Genomic DNA, 19,590 nt, shown 5'->3' on the forward strand with positions numbered 1-19,590 from the left:
CTCTTCAAAGGCCTAATGATATGTCTGTAATCACAACTTCATAAAGATTGAATACAATACAACGCAAATGTAGTAATGAATGCATACCAAAAAACACGGTTTATTCACTACCAGCTAAAATGTATATATATTCTTAAAAACACCAGCCGTCAAGAAACACAGTAAAAAAGAGGAAAATCAAGCAGAAAGAAGATTCTTGATTCCAGATTTCTGGTCAGGCGTCAACCTAGTTGGGAACTTAATGTTGAATTTGATCCTTAGATTACCCCTTTTGGTGGGATCTTTAGGCAAAGGCATCCCTTCTCTTGGAATCACCTCTTCATAGGTTGGATGAATGACTGTGTTTATAGGAAGAGTCAAGTTTCTTCCATCCAATGTGGTGAGGTGAAGTGTGTATCCTGTCAATGCTTCAGCCAGCGGTATCTTCTGCGTTACAATTAGATCATTCCCATCTCGTGTGAACACACTGTGGGGCTTCTCGTCGATTATGAACACTAAATCCGAAGGAATAACATTCGGTTGCTCGTTCCCTTTCTCTGGGAATGTGATCTTCGTTCCCTTCTTCCATCCGGGTTTTATGTCAATCGTCAGAATCTCCTCCACTGGCAATGTCTTCCTGCAGCCATTCAAGCAATTGTAATTCGATTTCGGATTAGAAAATGAACAAATTGTGCAACAGTAATAATTCCATACCCAGTGGCTTCGGATATCTCTCTGGAGATTTTCATCCTCTTTGTAGCACCCTTGTAGAGGTCTTCCAAGCTGCAAGGCAGCTTCTTCTCGATTGGGGGCGCCTTTCTGGGAGCGGAACTCATTGGGCGGCAGTCACCACCACCAAATGAGCTAAACATTTCCTCACCGAACATGGACCCACCAAACCCTCGAGGCCCGCCCCTCATTCCACTGCCGCCTGAAAACCCGAAGAACTCCGCAAATATGTCGTCGGCATTTCTTGGATTGAATCTGAACATGTTTGGTCCGTCTCCTGATTGGAAGAATGATGCGCCACCACCGCCGGCACCAGCATCCGGTGGCGGGACTTGGCCCTTTAGACCTTCTTCGCCGTACTGATCATATACAGCCCTCTTTTGAGGATCACTTAGAACCTGCCGAAGCAATCACAGCAAAATCAATAGCAGGATCCAATTACGAAACCTAGTTTGCTAACATCAATACAATACCAAATTCAGATCTATCCGAATCCATGGGCGATCAATAACTCTCTCAAATCGTAATTGAATAATTTAAAGCAATGAATGAATGAACCCTAATTAATTCGAAATAAAAAAGGGGAGGTGAGATTGGAATACATCATAGGCTTCGGAAATCTGTTTGAATTTGGCCTCAGCATCCTTCTTGTTGTTGGGATTCTTGTCGGGATGCCACTTCATAGCGAGCTTTCTGTAAGCTTTTTTCAAGTCGTCATCTTTGGCATTTTTGTCGACCTGCAGTATCTTGTAGTAATCAACGCCCATCCCTCGCTATTCGTCCGATTGTGCGTTGTTGAGGTGCAGAAAAAGGTGTGTGGAGATTCAAAATGATTCCCGATATGAATGATTCGCGAAATGGTGAAAGAATGAATGATCTAATGTCGAAGATAGGAAAGGGGAAATGGCTCTGGAAATCAGCACTGCTGTGTTGGATGGACCAGAACGAGGTCGAACTTTGTAGATTCTAGTTGGTCAGTCCGGTCTAATTTGCCATTCCGGTTTGGTTTGATTTGGTTTGGTTTGGTTTGGTTTGGTTTGGTGTGAACCGAACTTTCAGTTTTGGATGGCGTTGTAGAGATCAATCATTTTCATTTTCATTTTCACTGTATTATGAAAATATGTTCAGTTTTGGATGGCGTTGGAGATCGATCAAAATCAGGTTCATTTTCACTGTATTATGAAAATATGTTATAAAGAATCTGACACATGCAAAATTAGATTTAAATATAAAAAACATAGAATAAAATCATATAATTAGATTTAAATATAAAAAACACATAACAAAATCATACTGTGGGAATTTTTAAGTAACTATTAGTTTATTTTTTAGGTCATTTTAAGATGACCTAAAGTGATCTAACAATGACATTAAACCCGGATTTTATAAAATGACCTAAAACTAATTAATAATGACTTTTCGTATTTTTGGTTAGACCATTAGATAGCCTAATCTTAGGCTACGATTTGGCATGCATTTCTGTATTAAGATGCATTTTTGTTTTGATCATTTTCCAAATAAAGTAAATACTACTCCCCCCGTCCCTTAAATTTGGGCACCTTTTGACCCAGCACAGGTTTTAAGAAATGTAATAGAAAGTGGGTTGAAAAGGTTAGTGGTATGTGGGTCCTACTTTTATATATTAGTTTTAAAATAAAATGTGAGTGAAAATGCGTTAGTGGAATGTAGGGTTCACTATAAAAAACGATAAAAGTGAAAGGTGATAAATTTTCAGGGACGGACGAAAAAGGAAATAGATGACAAATTTTCAGGGACGGAGGGAGTACTATATAGAGGGAGTAAAATAGGACATGAATAAAAATAAGAGTAATTTGATGTTTTATTTTGTCATAAAAAAACAACTCAATTAAATTGGGATATTCAGAAAAAAGAATACAACTCAACAAAAGTTGGACGAAGAGAGTAATGTTTTAGTCTTTTTTATTAATAAAGAATGTTTCGTAGATTATTTTATACGAATAAAGTAATGTTTTAGTCTTTTTTATTGTTGTTTGGATATTTCTTTGTTACATAAAATAACAAGTTTGTCATGTGAAATGTGTGATCAAAGTAGGAAGCGTCTTTTTAATTTATTTTAGAACTCCCAAGTCTTTTGAAATAAATCTTGACGATACATTAAGGCACTTTAAGTTCAATAAATATTGACGTAGGAGAATTTGATGAGAGAATCAAATTTGGCATGTGTGTTTATACAGCTTGTATATATACTCTCCCTATGCCAAGTTCAAGCAGAGATACAAACAAGTACCATTATTGTATCAGTAATGAAGATTGCAAGGATTTGGATCTAAGGCGGCAAATCTGATAATACGTTTTTGACCAATAATGTTCTTGCAAATATACATGAAATTTGAGTGTGAATGAGCCATGGGAAAAGCTAGAAACTTTATACCTAGCAAAGAATGTTTTGAATCGTTTGTATCTGAATTTCATACTCTACACTGGATGAATGTACAAAATTTTAAAATCCTTAGTAATCATATTGACACCATCTGAATTCTGAACTATGTACTACAATTGAAGTGAAAATTGAAGATGATGATAAGATGTTAAACTTCATTTTGTATATTCCAAATTCCTATGAGCACATGAAACCAATTTTGACGCAGAAAGCTTTATTTTTTGTTGAAGTTGAATGATAACTTCTTTTTCAAGAGAAAAAAGTGAGGAGTGAGAGGTAGACTTAAAAAAAAAACAATATCAATTATTACAAAAAGTAAGAAAGAGGGACTTCAATGCTGTTGTTTATTGAAAGTGAAGAAAATTAGAGCAAAACGAAAATGTCAAAGTGGATCGACAAATAGCTCTAAACGGGAAGCTAACATTGTGATGTATGACGTCTTATGAAGACATGTACATCCTTTCGGAGTTACGGTATTGTAATAGCCGAGACTTAGATTTCTCGGGAGTTACGAAATAAAATACTAGAACTTTTATTAAAGTATGAATGAGTATTTTTATTTCTTGAAAAAGGGTACAGTTACAATATTTTTTTTCAGAATCTCAAACTAAATTACAATCTTTGACGACGAAAATAAAAGTCGAGCTAGACTATAACATTTAGAAATCCCTAAGGGCTACTTTGGCCTTCGTCACCGGGCCGTCTCGGCCCCAGATTTTCGAACGAGCCGGGAGGGCGAGACCACGAGGGAAGACAGCCTCGTTGGCCAGCCGCAACACCTGCCAAAGCGTACAAGAACGAGAATTAGTTGCATGATATAGAGACAACTAAAAGAAGTATGAAAAGGGAAGGATAATACTACCTTTCCAGAAATGAGGAAGTGCTTAGGCTAAAGGGAGCAAGCCCAGCCGGCACCCTCCTCCAGCAGCTGCAGGGGCTCAGAAAGGCTGTGTTAAACCAGCTTGTACCCTCCTTTTTCAACCAGCCATTGTCAAGAATATCCATAGCAAATCTCAGCCTTTTTAGTGCACCTGCACAAGGAGACAAAATTCATGAATGAATCAGAGTACTCTCCACAAACAACCAAAATGCAGTTAAAGGGGCTATAGAGTGCAGTAGCCACAGCAAGTCCACGAGTACGCCCCATAAGCCACTAAAATCGGTTATGAAAAGAACTGGAGGGCCAGAGTACTTGCACTGCAATGCCACAAACAGATCAGCTGCTTTGTGTAGCCTAAAGGCCAGTAACTGCACACACCACAGCCTTGCAGGCTTTCAGTTACACCTCCCCTCTATATAAGAGATAAGCACTCAGCCTCCTCCACCCTCACCAACACCACAAACAATCAATGCAGTGAGCCAAGAGAGGGAGTGGCCGACGCAACGGGTGGAAGTAAGGGAGACCAAGAGCCGAGTTACAGATAGCAGCCAAAATCAACACACAGCAGGTAATCTCCCAACAACTCAGTTGCATCATGTAGCACACAAATAGCTAAAGCATGAGAACTTAAGAGCACAGAAGCTCAAGAACATAGGAGCATGCTTTAGAATCCCACACCTTATCAGACCAGTAAGTGAAACTGAGGATTTAGAACCTAGGACAACAAAACAGTTGCTCCGCAATCAAGTTTCGCAAAGAAATCAAGTAATAGGTGAGTAGGGGACTTAGCTTCGGGTGGGCTTGAGGGACGACGAGAACTGAGCTGCGATAAGGCAGCTGGAGCGAGCCGCTGGTCCGGAAGAAGACGGTGTGGTCAGACGCCGTGACGAGAAGCACGACGATCGCAGCACGGTCAACCGCGGCCAGGCTCGACGGTGACATTCCTCTTGCCTACTCCGATGGCGTTGAGAGGCAGCGACCCGACGAGAAGCAACGACGAACGGCGTGACCAGCGTCTCCACCACGAACAAGCAGCGACAGTCACTCTCAGGCCTTGGACAACAACGGCGCTGGTCGTCGAAAGGGGAGGCGGCGACGCCGAGCTTGTCAAACAAGCAGAGACTCAGCGGCGACTGCGGAAGCCTCGTGAGGCACCGCTACTGCCGGAGCCGCACCTCGAATCACGCCAAACAGCGGCCGAGTTCCAGCTCGATGACGGAGCTCCAGCCGAGAGGAGACGTCGACGGGGGAGAGCGCGACGGGACGATAGAATGCCGGTGGTTGACCCCGCGACGGAGGCAGATCGGCGTGAAGAGGAGGGGAGCGTCGCTGATTCTTCGAGTTGGGAGGTTAGGGATTTGAGATGTTTTGAAATTTGGGGGAGAAAGAGAGAGGCCAGCGATGGGGTGAAGGAGGTAATTGGGCCTTTTCCACTATTCATCACTTGGGCCAATTAGTTAAGCTGGACCGAATTTCTTAAGGAATAAACATCTTGGGCCAGATTCAACAGAAATTAAAATGGGCCACTGCCCCTCTTTAATTAGTTTGGACCACAAAGCTTAATTTGGTTAGAACCATTATCTTAGATTTTTTCCAAGAGTTAATGGAATTAATTCCTTAAGCCACGGAAGAAAAGAACTTATAAGCCGTGAGTGAAATAAAAGCCAATAAATAATTAAGCGGACTTTAATAGTCACAGAAAGTATTTTAAAAATACTTAAGATAATCCGGGAATATATATATTATACCCGAACAGATCGGCCAGTTTCAGAATAAATTAAATCGCAGATTTAATTAAAGATTTAAGACTTCTAAATTTTTAGAAGGCATAAATTAAAAATAAAAGAGCACGCTTAGGCATGCATTCATGCAAGATCAATAATTACTTAAAGCCTAATTTAAGTACTTTATTTTTTGAAAAGGGACGTCGTCGCTCGACGAGTAAATCTCAAAGTCAGACAGTACCCGTTTGAAAGAGTTAAGCAAACGAGGTGGGCTTTTCTATCCTACATTATTTGTGGGCTCTTTATATGAAAAAGCATGAATATTTTCAGTGAGTTGTCATGCCATGTTTTATTTTGTGATTGCCTATCTGTTAAATCGAATTCGGGTCCAGTAGGTCAGTAAATCCTACTCGGACTAGTGTACACGTACGGACCGTGAGCTAGCGCCAGGTTGGCCGGTCTAGGGGTCGTGAGCTAGCGCCAGGTTGGCCGGCCCAGTGGTCGTGGAATGTGGCCACATTCCCGATTCACACAGCTGATATGGCATATCATCAGAAGTTTAAAAGACTGCAGTCTATTTCAGAAGGAAATAACAGATTTTAGTGACCGGGACTTGTTTTCAGAAAAACCCCGCGTTCACTCAGCTTGGCTGACAATTAAAAGAAAAAACAATTTTCGGCATAAGCCACTGAGTATATCAAGTACTCAGCCCTGCATATTGTTTTCCTTAATGTGCAGGTTGATCGATCGAGGCAGAGGAGGTGTTGGGACAGAAGGCTAAATAAGTAGAAGGATAGCTGGTGTAGTATGTCTTCATACATATTATACTTGTCTTGGAACTCTTCCGTTGCGCAGACTTAGACTTGTTTTAGTAAAGACAATGTCCCAGAATTCACTCTGATTCAGTATTTTGTTATCTTTATAACATTCAGACAATGTTTTTCTTGAATTAAGTAACTTTTATGATGAGTTAAGACAGTTCAGTATGTTTAGTCGCGAAATAACTACACTTTCTTTGACTAGGGAGATGTGGTCGTGACAGGTATGCCCGACTGCCATAAACGAGAATGTGATGATGTTAGTTGAACCGCATGTGCATTGGTTTAACATAGATATGCAAGGTGTGTGATTGAAGTTGTGTCGGTAGGTAAAAACTTTTAAGAGTCTAAAACCTATAAGTTGCATCATATTTTTTGAGTGATCCTAGAAAACGTCCAAAAAACTTGCTACGGAACTACTGAGGAGGGGCAAAAATACGATAAGAAGTTTTTTATATGTGCTAGGAATTTCTTCGAATGGTTGATTCGAAATGTTCTACTCATTTCGTGAATAAATTTATTCTCCTTTTAAAGATGATAGTTCTTTGATTTTGGTGAATCGTGAATACAATGATGTTTCTTTTATTATAATAGTGTGGTGAATGTTGGAATTTGTTTGTGTTAAAACAAAGGAAGTTTATCCTATATTGAATGTGTAATCAAAATGGGAAGAGATTATTAGGTTTTTGAAGCAGAAACATGATGTATGAGCAAAAGAATTAGTACTAGAATCTTTTAGGAAATAAATATCATCAACTAATGATCTTAATATTTGCATAAAAATTATAATATTATACTTTAACGACAAACACTTATGTACACGCATCCCATCCCCCCTTCTATAGCACCATCACCACCTTCCTCCACCCTTGCATCCGCCTCACCCATCACAATGCACCCTACCACCCCTTCACCCTGGTCCATCCTTTGCCTGTTATCGTACCATAACCATTGTTGATGCATGCCCACTTCCTTATGAAGGTGGCAACCCCTCCTCTAGCTACTCACAAGCCTCCACCTCGCTAGCCGCCGGGTCAGACCCTGGTCCGTGCAGGGTTTGACCCTCGTTCTCTATAAACGGGTACACATGATAATTTAATCTGAAATATGGTGAGAGATATCTTATACTGTTTGAGCATCCGCAATGACGCCCATCCCGGCTGACGTCCGACCGGCGTGCCGGACGTCCGCGCGGGACGTCAGCCATTGTGTAAAGGTGACGCGGATACGGACGTCCGCGGCGGACACCGGAGTTCCGCGGCGTTCCCGGGACGTCCGTCGCGACGTCTTTGCGGACGTCCGCCATTGCGTTGACCCTACAGACGTCCCCGCGGACGTCCCTATTATTTTATATTAATGTGGGAAGTCCGTCGGGATGTATGTCCGCCACTATGCAGGCGGGGATGTCCGCCGGGACATCCGCACCACTGTGGATGCCCTTAGCAATGTGATTAGATATAATTAAATCTTCCTAATCCCAACGGTCTAATATAAACTTTGTAATTCTCCCTCCATATTAAATCATTATTATTTCCCCTTTCAGTGACAATCACTCAACCCTCCCTCCAAAATCACTCAACCTTTCTGCCAAAAAGCTCTCAATCCCACGCAAATCCTGCTCCAATCCCGACGCTCTCCGCCACTAAAATCATTCAGATGAAGCTCTCTTGTTGATTTCCACGCCGTCATTGTTGTCGAGATGGCTGCAACTCCAGTTTCGCCGCTCGCGCCCGGATTGCCGTGTGCTGAGCCCTACATCCGATCAACTCCAAATCTCAGCCACCGCCGTTCAGTGTTGTTCAATTCCGAGCCCAAGCACTTCAATCACGCCTTCATTTCGCACAATGTCATCTCCAAGCACCCACGGGCATCAACTGCAAGTCAAGATACTGATTTTGCCAGCGACGGTTCTTCCACTGTTGCAATCGAAAACGATGATGTTGCCGGCTCGACGGTCTTTGTAATCCGAGCGAGAAACAGAATCGGGCTTCTAGGGGTTATTACTCGAGTTTTCAAAGTGCTTGGTCTCACAGTCCAAGGAGCTTCAGTTGAGTTTGAAGGGGACTTCTTTGTCAAAAGTTTTCATGTTACTAGCTCTGATGGTAAGAAGCTTGAGGATGTTGAAGATCTTGAGAGAATTAGGAAGTCATTGATGGAGGCTATTGATGGTGTTGGTGATACCTCTGCCGGACTCATGCAGGCCGGCGGGAGAGGGGTGGTGGTGAAGAAATCAGTATCGGGACTGGAGTCTTTGGGAGAAAGGAGAGCAAAGGCGGAGAAGATGTTCGGATTGATGGATGGATTTTTGAAGAATGATCCGATGAGTTTGCAGAAGGATATTTTAGATCATGTGGAGTACACGGTGGCAAGGTCCAGGTTCAATTTTGATGATTTTGAAGCGTTTCAGGTATTATTCTTGGGTGGCTTTTTGGAATCCTAAGGAAAATTTTCTCGATGCTTATGGTTGATGATTGTGCAGGCATTGTCTCACAGTGTAAGAGATCGTCTTATTGAGCGGTGGCATGACACGCATCAACATTTTAAGAAGCAAGATCCAAAGCGCCTATATTTTCTCTCACTCGAATTTCTTATGGGTGCGTGCATTTTCGAAAAGTCTCTGTTGCATTATGTGTGTCTTTATTTGTCAGCAGTGCCCATATCTTAATGACTACCTATTCTTAATGCATGAATTATTTCCTTTAGGTCGTTCGCTGTCCAACAGTGTCATCAACCTTGGTATTCGAGATGAGTATGCAGAAGCTTTAAGCCAACTTGGATTTGAATATGAAGTTTTAGCGGAGCAGGTCTTGAAAATTTACCATTCTCTGATCCTCTATTTCATATTCCATTGGAAATTAGAGTAAAGCCCTCTTTTGTCCTCTTTCTGCTTGTGCTGTTTTTGCACGAATTTGGGCCTTGATTGAAAGTTCATTGTTGAATAGGATGAAATTCTAAGAATGAATTATGAACTTGTAACTTTCTATATATTCGATTTCATCAGCTGTATCAAAGATGCTAATCAAATATACTCCAACATATAACAATTTCCTATAATGAGGTGGACTGTGCAGGCACAGACTACAAACGCCTACACCAAGTTTAATCGGACAAAGTGAAGTATATGTTCCAACACCACCCTTTTATTGGGCAACCCTCTTTTCAGGATCCTTGATTTTGGAGATGAACTTACATACATGTATTCATGCACCATAGTATTTGTATGGTATATAGGACGTTTGACACTATAAAAGCTCTGATGAAACTTGGTTATGTCATGGGATTCATGTGTTAGTTGGTGATAATGATGAACTGTATGTGTATGTTAGTTTTTGTAGCTAATGTTACATCTTATTTATTTCATTTGGCAATTCAAAGTTCATTGTTAAGTTGTTTCCCATTTCATTTGCAGGAAGGAGATGCAGCACTCGGTAATGGTGGCCTAGCCCGACTCTCAGCATGCCAAATGGATTCTTTAGCAACACTGGATTATCCAGTTTGGGGGTACAGGATTTTAACACATACATAAAATCTGAGTACATTCAAAGTAAAATTGATTAGTAACATGTCAATCTTATCTAACTAAAGTTCTCTGCTCAATTTACTTCACATGTTGGGTGCTTGAAAATCCTTGTCTCAATTTATGAAACTAGTTTCTGATAATTTCCCACTTATGTCTTACATAGTAGTAGAATTTATTTTGCAGTATAGAAATTCTGGCTTGGGCCAGTTGACAACATCTACTTGTGTGCAGGTATGGGTTACGCTATCAGTATGGTCTATTCCGTCAGGTTATCGTAGATGGGTATCAACACGAACAACCAGATTATTGGCTGAACTTCGGAAATCCTTGGGAAATAGAGAGAATACAAGTTTCATATTCTGTGAAGGTGAAAGCACTATTACTGTTTTTTTAAGCTATTCATTTAATAGTACAGAAACATTTTACCAATTCACCTTGTCTTAGACTTCTAAACTTTTGTCCCATCACTTGATTGAATTCATTATAAATAAGTTCTATGGCACGGTTGAAGAGAAAGCCTCAAACGGAGTCAAATACAAAGTCTGGACACCTGGAGAAACAGTGAGTTTATTTGTCATTGTGATGATTCTAAGTTATGAACTTATGATTAACCATCTATGTAAGTGTTTAGTTATTTATTAATTGGTGCATTATTAAGTCTTTCCCCTATCTGTGACTGTCACGACTTTCGAGTGACACATGTAAAATGCGATTTCTGGAACTCTTATAATAACAATTTAGACATTTAGTTACTGGCACTTTGAATATCTTCTTTTAATGACAGGTTGAAGCCGTTGCTTATGACAACCCAATACCTGGTTATGGAACAAGGAATGCCATTAACCTTCGACTATGGGCTGCTAAACCAAGTGGGCAATATGACCTGGTAACATTGATTTTGTTCTGCTCATAATTGTATCGTATACTAACTGACAATCTGCAAAAATTGAATGAATCTTTTGGTCAATGGCTGTGTGTTCGCCATTTAGTTTTACTTCCGTCCGTGATGAGGTGGTGAGAACATCAATAGGATATTGTGATGGTTTTACTGTGTGGCCACAATCACATCTTGTGCAATAACTCTTATTCGGAAATCAGTTCTTCCATTTTGTAGGATAGTATACTTGAAGACTGATCTGAAGTTCAATTTTCCACTCTTAAGAGTCTTTTATCTGAATAAATTTGTATTTATGTATTGCTCTAAGCTTTGATCATCTTTTATTTTTGTTTTAAAGTTTTACCTTTTTCATTGTTTGGTTGCTGATGACTTGCCAATTGGACTTAAATTTCAGGAGTCATACAATACTGGGGACTACATAAATGCAATTGTAAACAGACAGAAGGCGGAAACCATAAGTTATGTCCTGTATCCTGATGATCGTTCTTATCAGGTCAAATGCCTATGCTGATAATATTTCCCATTTCCTGTGTTCTTTTTCTTATGAAAGGAAAACTATATTTGTGTAAATTGTTGAAAATATTTATGTTGTATCCTTGGATCTTGAGTTTCTCTACTAAGTACATGTTTGAGTTACCAAGAGTGGTGCTTCATATATGGATGACTGAAAATATTCATAATCCTACGTAAGTTTTCTACTTTGAATCTTTTTTTATAATTTGAGCACTCTGCCCCAGAGAAAATGTCTAGCACCACCCTCATGTAAAAATATCATAGCACCACCCTATCGACCATGTATCCATCAAAGCACTGGCAATACTTATATCAGCCTTTCGACCCCAGTCATACACCTACTTATGCCAATATAGATCATTTTCTTCATTAGAACTGGATCTGATGTTTCTTAGTAATGGTGCTAATCTATTTCAGGGGAAGGAATTGAGACTAAAGCAGCAATACTTCTTTGTTTCAGCATCGGTGCAAGACATCATCAGGAGATTTAAAGATGTTCATGACAACTTTGATGAATTTCCTGATAAGGTTGAAATTTCTAATTTTTCACCAACGATAATGATAGATGATAAATCACTATATCTCTCTCATTTTTCTTGTGTTCTCATATATACTAGCTATTAATTTAGATGGGAAAAGGAAAGGTTACTTAATCTCCTTACTGAAATTGTTTATTCTGCTTTTTATCATTATTGGAGTTATTTGGTTCTACTTTTTGCTACATTGAATGTTTGCTAGAGCTGTTGTCCTGTAGGCAGCTTGACCGCTGAAAGGAAGTTTAATAGTAACTGAAGCATTAGAACTTCTGGTTTTCCTACCTTATTTTTCATTTTCAATTATTTTCTGCAGGAAGCTCAATAGCTCATGATAACGTGCTTAAATTCGTTTTTGCAGGTTGCTTTTCAGATAAACGATACTCACCCATCGCTTGCAATAGTTGAGGTCATGAGAATGCTTATTGATGAAGAATGTTTAGATTGGGGTAGAGCTTGGGAGATAGTATGTCGGGCATTTTCTTTCACGACTCACACGGTAAACACTGAAGGGCTGGAGAAAATTCCTGTGGATCTACTGGGAAGTCTTCTCCCGCGTCATTTGCAAGTGAGTAGCTTTTGCAGCAATACTGGTTTCAACTTCCGCGTTCCTTTTTATTTTTCTTCTTTTTTCCCTTGCATTTGTTGAAGTTCGAATTTTGTCTTTGATTTCTCCTCCCCACAAAAAAATTATATGAAATAAATCTTGTTAATAGAGTACTGATATAGAATATTGACTAAAAAGCATGCTTACACATCTTTGATTTCAGATAATGTATGATATTAATCATCGATTCATGGAAGATTTGAAAAGAAAGATTGGCCAGGACTACAGCAGACTTGAGCGGATGTCAATTGTGGAGGAAGGGATTGTGAAGGTAAAGAAGATGGAATAAGATCATTCTGGCATTATGTGTAATTTGCATATACTTTGATTAGCGGATGAACAGAAAAACCCATATTACATTTTAAAATTCATCATCATGCTTGGCAATCTTAATCTCAAATATAGCATGTCAAAGAGGTACCCTCCAATTAAGAGTTCTTTTGCATGCCTTCAGAGTTCTGATTTAATAGTTCATACAAATGAAGGTAGTATAATTCTCCTTAATGGCAATAGCATTTTGAAACAAATGTAAATCGCAGTCTGTCTTTATCCTTTTACTTACTTCTATTTCATGGTTTTGCGTCATGTAGCTACTGTACAGCTTATATCTTTCTTTTGGGCTGACAGAGTATCCGGATGGCAAACTTATCAATTATTTGCAGTCACACAGTCAATGGAGTATCCAAAGTACATTTTGAGTTACTTAAAACAAGATTATTCAAGGTATGTTAGAGAATTATCACAAAAATTTATTTCCTTTAGGGTAAGTTTTGTATAAATTTCGAGTAATATTGGAGGTTTTGTTCTGAAAAATTTTCCATGATGACAGAAGCTATCGCTACGCTAATTATTTATATAGAATGGAATATTGAAGGTTTTGTCCAGAAATTTTTGCCAATGAATTAATTATTTTGATCGTATATTGGAGGTAACCATTCGAAGATAGTGGCTACCGAATGCTGATATTTTTACTGTATGATCTCTCATGTAGGAAAAATATCTAATTTCCCAACCGTAGAAACTTGCTAGGTATATATGAAATGCTCTACATAGCATGAACTGTCTTATATCATGTTGCACCTTTACACCAATGAGATTAAAGGGTATCAAGGGGTAAAGCAACCTAGGGTTTCATGATTTGTACATCTGCAGAGTGCTAATATATTTGTTCTCCCTTATATATGGAGCTCCACTCGACCACTCCTCAAGAAAAGGCTTCCAAACCATTGTGATTTCACTTGTTGATATTTGTCTTAATGCATAGATGGCTTAAAGTCATGCTGAACATTTTGTGATCCATTTCAACGAATTTAAAACATATTAATGTAATGCAGCACAAGGGAAGTTCATTCATCAATAGTTACCATCAAATTTTGTTTTTCCTCATCGAACTTCTATTTCCTTTATTTAATTCATGTCACCTGTTTTTTACTTTGTAGGATTTCCATGACCTATGGCCTCAGAAGTTCCAGTATAAAACAAATGGAGTAACACAGGTTACTTATTAGATGGCACAAGCACTAGCTTTCGACATTCTATATCTTTATGAAAATTCATATAAGCAAGGCTCCCTTCTCAAGCTTTGAGGTGCTCCGAAGGTCCTGAATGCAAATGCTTTTCAAATACTCTAGAATTTTCTGACAATATATTCCACATGCAGTTTTGCTTTGCCTTACGTTGAGATCAACACATTATAAAACCTGGTGGAGAACTAATCAAATTACAAAATTTTCTGGTTATCATGATCTGTGCATCCTGACCATACTTTGTTTCCATTCTCCTTTCTTAAATCATTTCCAATTCCAAAACTAGTTCTATTTTACTGCACCATTCATCTACCTATAGTTTAGCAATTCACTTATATGGTGTTGTTACACTTCTGGTCTGTTTATTTCTCAGAGAAGGTGGATAGTGGTGAGTAATCCTGGTTTATGCTCTCTCATCTCAAAATGGCTGGGGACAGAAGCATGGATCCGTAATGTCGACCTCTTAGCAGGTTTACAAGAGCATGCATCAAATCCTGTCCTACAACAAGAGTGGACAATGGTAGTGCTATTTCTGCCCTATGCGCATACGACTTAATGGGACTAAATATGTCATCTTGTTTTACTATGATCTGTTGTAAATCACTTTTGTGTAGACGAAGACAATTAATAAGATGAGGCTTGCTGACTACATTGAAACTTCGACTGGGGTTAAGGTTTGAGAATATTAGTGATCTTATATGCATTAGTTTTCTTGGTTTTGTTAATTCTATTACTTGACATTACTCTTTTTAATAGCAATTGTGGCTGTATCTTGGCTTCAGGTCAGCTTAGATGCAATGTTTGACGTCCAGGTAAAGCGTATACATGAATACAAACGGCAATTGATGAATATACTTGGTATCGTGTATCGATATGACTGCATTAAGGTATCTCACATTTTATGTAGCATAGCCCAATAACTTGAATTATAGAATAAATAAAGAGTATACGCATGGTTTTGTTTTTTCATCTATTTGGTCTCTTTTGTTCTGTTCTGCATATAAAATTATTAGCCTTTTATGCTGAAAGTTTTGAATAATTTCTTACATTGTGTGAATATTGTTTAGACCTTTTGTGTTTCCTTGACTAATAGGAATAATATGTGATGACATGGTCAAGAAGATTATCTGTACAAAATTGGAATGGCAGCTCAGATCTGTAGATTCTTTCAAAATACTAATTGATACTATTTGCTTGATTTTATCCTCATGAGCTTAATAATATATTTATTTATTCATTTCTTTGTTCGTAATTCTTGCATGTTGCTAATAATTTCCTTGGCTGGACACAAATGACCGTCATTTGACCTTTTTTATGTATCTTTCTTGTTTAAGAATATGAACAAAAGTGACAGAAAGAAGGTTGTACCCCGTGTCTGCATCATAGGAGGCAAAGCTGCTCCTGGTTATGAAGTTGCCAAGAAAATTATTAAGCTATGTCATGCTGTTGCAGAAAAAGTTAACGGTGATGATGATGTTGGGGATCTACTCAAAGTGGTATGTCAATGACTGCAATTCTTTGCTACCTACTAAGTACGAGAGTCTTTTGCATGCCATCCTCATGTATACTTATTCTTAAAACTTGGTAAATTAAGTTCAAATGAATCATATTATGTCTTACATGTATCGTTCATGTGTCCTCACTTGCATCCCCATACATGCATAACATACAGTTCTTTTCAAACGATATATGATGCAGATGGAGAAAACTGTTTCTCGCTGTTAAAATTCTAAGCTACATACTTCTTGATTTACATATCCATGGCCAAAAATGTGTACTCAATTGCTTACTTCCTATAAGAAAGGCCATTAGAAGTATGTATTCAATTCCTTCTTCCATTCCAGGTTTTTATCCCGGACTATAATGTGTCTGTAGCTGAACTGGTTATCCCTGGCAGTGACCTTTCACAGCATATCAGGTTTGCTGCACTATTTCCATATTTTGTACAGCGTATATATTATTGAATTATATCTAATTATTCTCATCACTGGTTCAATTGAAATCTGAAACAACTGGACTGCACAAAGCTAATCCATTGATAAAGTGCAAACTAATTTCAGGGCTTGATGTGCATGTGCTAATATAAGGAAGGTCTGTAATGGGTATTTGAAGCTATGTCTAGAATGTCACGGAATTGACTACAGGAGCATGGTGCAAAATAAAGAACATGTTTTATTTCTGTTGTTCACCTCACATGAAAAACTGCAGTAAATAAAGAGTTTGTTGTTTTGTTTCACTTACTCTATGAAAGCTATTGAAATCTTCAATGATGTATTTTTAATGATTACTTGTATTAGGATGCTGTTATTAGTTCCCCATCTCATGTCATTCAATCTTATCTTCGTTACTTAGCTAAAACACCTACTGAAAACCTGAATACACCCATTTTGAAAGTAGGCACGTAGATCAGACTTTTCTGTGAAAAACTAGCCATGCCTTCATCTTATGCTTGCATATTATGTTTGGGCATCAATTAACAAGAAGAGGTTAGATTTTTCCTGCATTTATTGATCTATATCTGATTCTTTTGTAACTTTGTATAACATATTTTTCTTGATTTACTTGTTTTCAGACAGTAGCTGCATGTGTTTATTTATAAATACTCTCACTTGATAATTTTGTGTTTTTTCTCAGTACTGTTGGGCATGAGGCGTCAGGAACTGGCAGTATGAAATTTCTCATGAATGGGTGCTTGCTATTAGCCACTGCAGATGGTTCCACAGTTGAAATAATTGAAGAAATAGGAGCAGAAAACATGGTATAATAAGCTATATGGAACTTACTTCCATGTTTAAATATGTCTAACATCTTTTGTTTCTCATTCATCTGTATCTTTTGGGCTGTGAATAAGCTGACGTGGAACATAAATCATGGGTCATAAATATGCTTTAATAAATAGAGCTGCAACTTAGAGTTCTACCAAGAAATTTGTCTAAGGAATTGCATGTTGAACTGCTAAATATGAGCTGATAGATGCTAGGGACCTTTTTATTTCTCGGTCCTGCAAACTTGGACTTTTGGATACCTTTCAAGTGAATTTACTGCTTAGTATCAGGTTGTAATGCATGAATAATAATAAACAAAAAGGAAAAAAGAGAGAAAGGGGGGAAAATAACTGAGCTCATAGATTGCATCCCTTTGATTAATTTTTCATAGAGATCTGGAGAACCTGACCGTTTTCTCATTCTCTCAGTTTCTTGTTGGTGCTAAATTGCATGAAGATCCACAATCAGGAGATAAACCTGCTCGAGGAGTATCTATTCAATTTATTCGAGTTGTAAGGTAGTATGCACAGCTCTGTTACTTAACTTTCTTCTGTGATCCGATGTTTCACCCCCTGGGTCCATCCAACCATTCATGCAAGTGACTTTTTTTGGTACCATCTCTTCAAAGCACCCTAATCAAAACACGAATAGAGTCTTATGATGCCATCTCGTGATGACTAGTGGAATGAATCTTTAGTTATTCATTGCTAGGCGTGACTCTGCCTTTTTATTTACTCATCAAAGTGATGGTTATTTTGTAGTATGGTTCGCGATGGTTATTTTGGTTTCAAGGAGTACTTCAATTCACTATGCGACTCTCTGGAGGACGACAAAGATTTTTATAAGCTGGGTGCTGATTTTTCTAGTTATCTTGAGGCTCAGGTAACTTTGTGTATTCAACACTGCATCGAGTTTCCAACTGTCGGTTCTTAGATAGTCTTTTCACTGGAACCACATTGCTACAGGCTATGGCTGATAGAGTTTTTGTGAACAAAGAAAAATGGACTTGCATGAGTATCCTTAGCACTGCTGGTTCTGGGAAATTCAGCAGCGACCGAACAATCGAAGAATATGCCAAACATGCTTGGGGGATTGAACCCTGCAGATGTCCCTTCTGATCATTCTTGCTCACTTCTTCTAAACCTTTCTCTTACCATTTTCTTCAAGAAAAAAACTTCTCGTCTATTCAACATATTTAGTGCTATATACTATTTCTTCTTAATTCCATCGCTATTTTGATGATTTTTCTCAATAGCATACATGGCCCCTTTTTTACACAGTTTTTTTTGTATTTATGACCTTGGCGACTATACTTGGAGCGTGTTAAATGAAAATTTTGGATTGAAATGTTCAAATGTTCCATTTATTTACTCATCGTAGAAGAATAATTTACAGAGTAATGAATTTAATTCAAGTGATGATTCGTATTTGTAACTGTGTGTTTATTTACTTGACAGGGTACAAACAACCACATTAAATGCCTCGATTTTTTTTTGGTGCAAAGAATATAACACATGAATGGGTTGGGAGGTAAGGGTCAAATTTTTAGACTCTCGATGACCTGTGTTTATCTCAAATAAATATCGATACAAATTTTTATGGCATCTCATTTATTACCATTACCTACACAACCTTACATGCGAGTGATAGAGATGTATCATGAATTTTCTGCCTACTTTTTTACTTTTTCTGCCATCTTTCTATCCAATTTTTTGATACCAAATTTGCATTGGAGACTTATTAGTTTCTTCCTAGCATGGGAAGTAGTTTCTTCCTAGCATGGGAGGATTACAAGAATTAAATGGCACATGTTCGTACAAAATGGATAATCAAAGATGTAACAATGATGAATCCATCCAATTCGATATTTTATTTTTCTTGGGAGGTATTGAAATTGAATAAAAGATCGATTTGCACGTAAGAAAAAGGTTCTCTCTATTTTGTAACTATGACAATTGGTAGATGGTAAGGATGAGAACGCCACGTGCTCTTGTGCGCTGCGTGCACGCCGTTGCAGAACACCGAGCACGACGTGCTTACACTCTACATAGTATTAAAGCACGCGCCATGTCTCAGCCTTCGTCTCCCATTAATCAAAGTGCATGTTGCACACGCGCGGGTGCTAGAGTTAGGTGTGAAAACTCGGATTAAATTAATTTTTAAAAATTTTAACCCACCCTACTTTTATACTTGTATTTTCATATCTATCATCTATCATAATCTAAAGTGTCAGTTTAATGAAAAGACTTATTTGCCCTTTTGGCGGGAAAATTCAAAGCTATTTGATTTACCCTTTTGGTCATTTAAAAAATGGCAACATTGGACAGAAAAGAGACATATATTATTGGACAAAAAATTGGTCTAATGAAACACTAGCTTCTCAAACAAGATAAAACACCTATACATACACACACCTTTAATTGAATCTGCATTATTATTGATTGATTTACTGAAAATTTTATTTTTGATTGCAGCGTAGGATGAATCTTGGAAGCCGGCGACAGCTCCGACGATGGGTGACGAAGGCGGCAAGGCTGATGGAGGCGGGGCAGTGGCGGCAAGGCGGCGACTGGCTACGAGAAAGTGAGCCGCCACTTCGAAGATCCGATCTTTACCGGCAATGGAGGCAGCAAGACAACGGAGGAGTGAAACGAGCGGCAGGGAAGCCGGGTGGAC

At 38.5% G+C, this 19,590-nt stretch overlaps 2 protein-coding genes across 5 annotated transcripts; one reads left to right on the plus strand and one right to left on the minus strand.

The window, feature by feature from the left end:
* Positions 1 to 21: 21 nt before the first annotated feature.
* On the minus strand, positions 22 to 1,644 carry LOC121742637 (dnaJ homolog subfamily B member 13-like). The gene is made up of 3 exons (XM_042135836.1): positions 1,311 to 1,644; positions 694 to 1,106; positions 22 to 616 (listed from the first exon to the last, which is right to left on the minus strand). Exons 1-3 carry the CDS (start codon positions 1,473 to 1,475, stop codon positions 178 to 180), a joined length of 1,017 nt encoding a protein of 338 aa, XP_041991770.1. The 5' UTR covers positions 1,476 to 1,644; the 3' UTR covers positions 22 to 177.
* A 6,438-nt stretch (positions 1,645 to 8,082) lies between these two features.
* LOC121741499 (glycogen phosphorylase 1-like) lies at positions 8,083 to 18,269 on the plus strand. 4 transcript variants are annotated; one of them, XM_042134269.1, is made up of 22 exons: positions 8,083 to 8,959; positions 9,032 to 9,146; positions 9,256 to 9,356; positions 9,962 to 10,053; positions 10,304 to 10,439; positions 10,565 to 10,633; positions 10,857 to 10,958; positions 11,365 to 11,463; positions 11,901 to 12,011; positions 12,378 to 12,584; positions 12,787 to 12,894; positions 13,251 to 13,346; positions 14,063 to 14,119; positions 14,523 to 14,669; positions 14,764 to 14,823; positions 14,932 to 15,036; positions 15,484 to 15,645; positions 15,994 to 16,067; positions 16,784 to 16,907; positions 17,343 to 17,431; positions 17,676 to 17,796; positions 17,880 to 18,269. In XM_042134269.1, exons 1-22 carry the CDS (start codon positions 8,252 to 8,254, stop codon positions 18,030 to 18,032), a joined length of 3,036 nt encoding a protein of 1,011 aa, XP_041990203.1. In that variant the 5' UTR covers positions 8,083 to 8,251; the 3' UTR covers positions 18,033 to 18,269. The 4 variants fall into 4 exon arrangements, with proteins under 4 accessions (XP_041990203.1, XP_041990204.1, XP_041990205.1 ...); XM_042134270.1 differs by lacking the exon at positions 14,063 to 14,119; XM_042134271.1 differs by lacking the exon at positions 10,565 to 10,633.
* Positions 18,270 to 19,590: the final 1,321 nt, after the last annotated feature.

This window comes from Salvia splendens, chromosome 7 (assembly GCF_004379255.2).
Source record: "Salvia splendens isolate huo1 chromosome 7, SspV2, whole genome shotgun sequence".
Taxonomy (NCBI): Eukaryota; Viridiplantae; Streptophyta; class Magnoliopsida; order Lamiales; family Lamiaceae; genus Salvia; species Salvia splendens.

Excerpts from the sequence above, each read along its gene's own strand:
- LOC121741499 (XM_042134269.1), top strand. The coding sequence starts at position 8,252 with ATGGCTGCAACTCCAGTTTCGCCGCTCGCGCCCGGATTGCCGTGTGCT. Across the intron at positions 10,440-10,564 it reads AAGTTTCATATTCTGTGAAG|TTCTATGGCACGGTTGAAGA; the intron begins GTGAAAGCACTA and ends ATTATAAATAAG. Across the intron at positions 13,347-14,062 it reads TTAAAACAAGATTATTCAAG|GATTTCCATGACCTATGGCC; the intron begins GTATGTTAGAGA and ends TTTACTTTGTAG.
- LOC121742637 (XM_042135836.1), bottom strand. The coding sequence starts at position 1,475 with ATGGGCGTTGATTACTACAAGATACTGCAGGTCGACAAAAATGCCAAA. Across the intron at positions 1,107-1,310 it reads AGATTTCCGAAGCCTATGAT|GTTCTAAGTGATCCTCAAAA; the intron begins GTATTCCAATCT and ends TTGCTTCGGCAG. Across the intron at positions 617-693 it reads GAGATATCCGAAGCCACTGG|GAAGACATTGCCAGTGGAGG; the intron begins GTATGGAATTAT and ends GAATGGCTGCAG.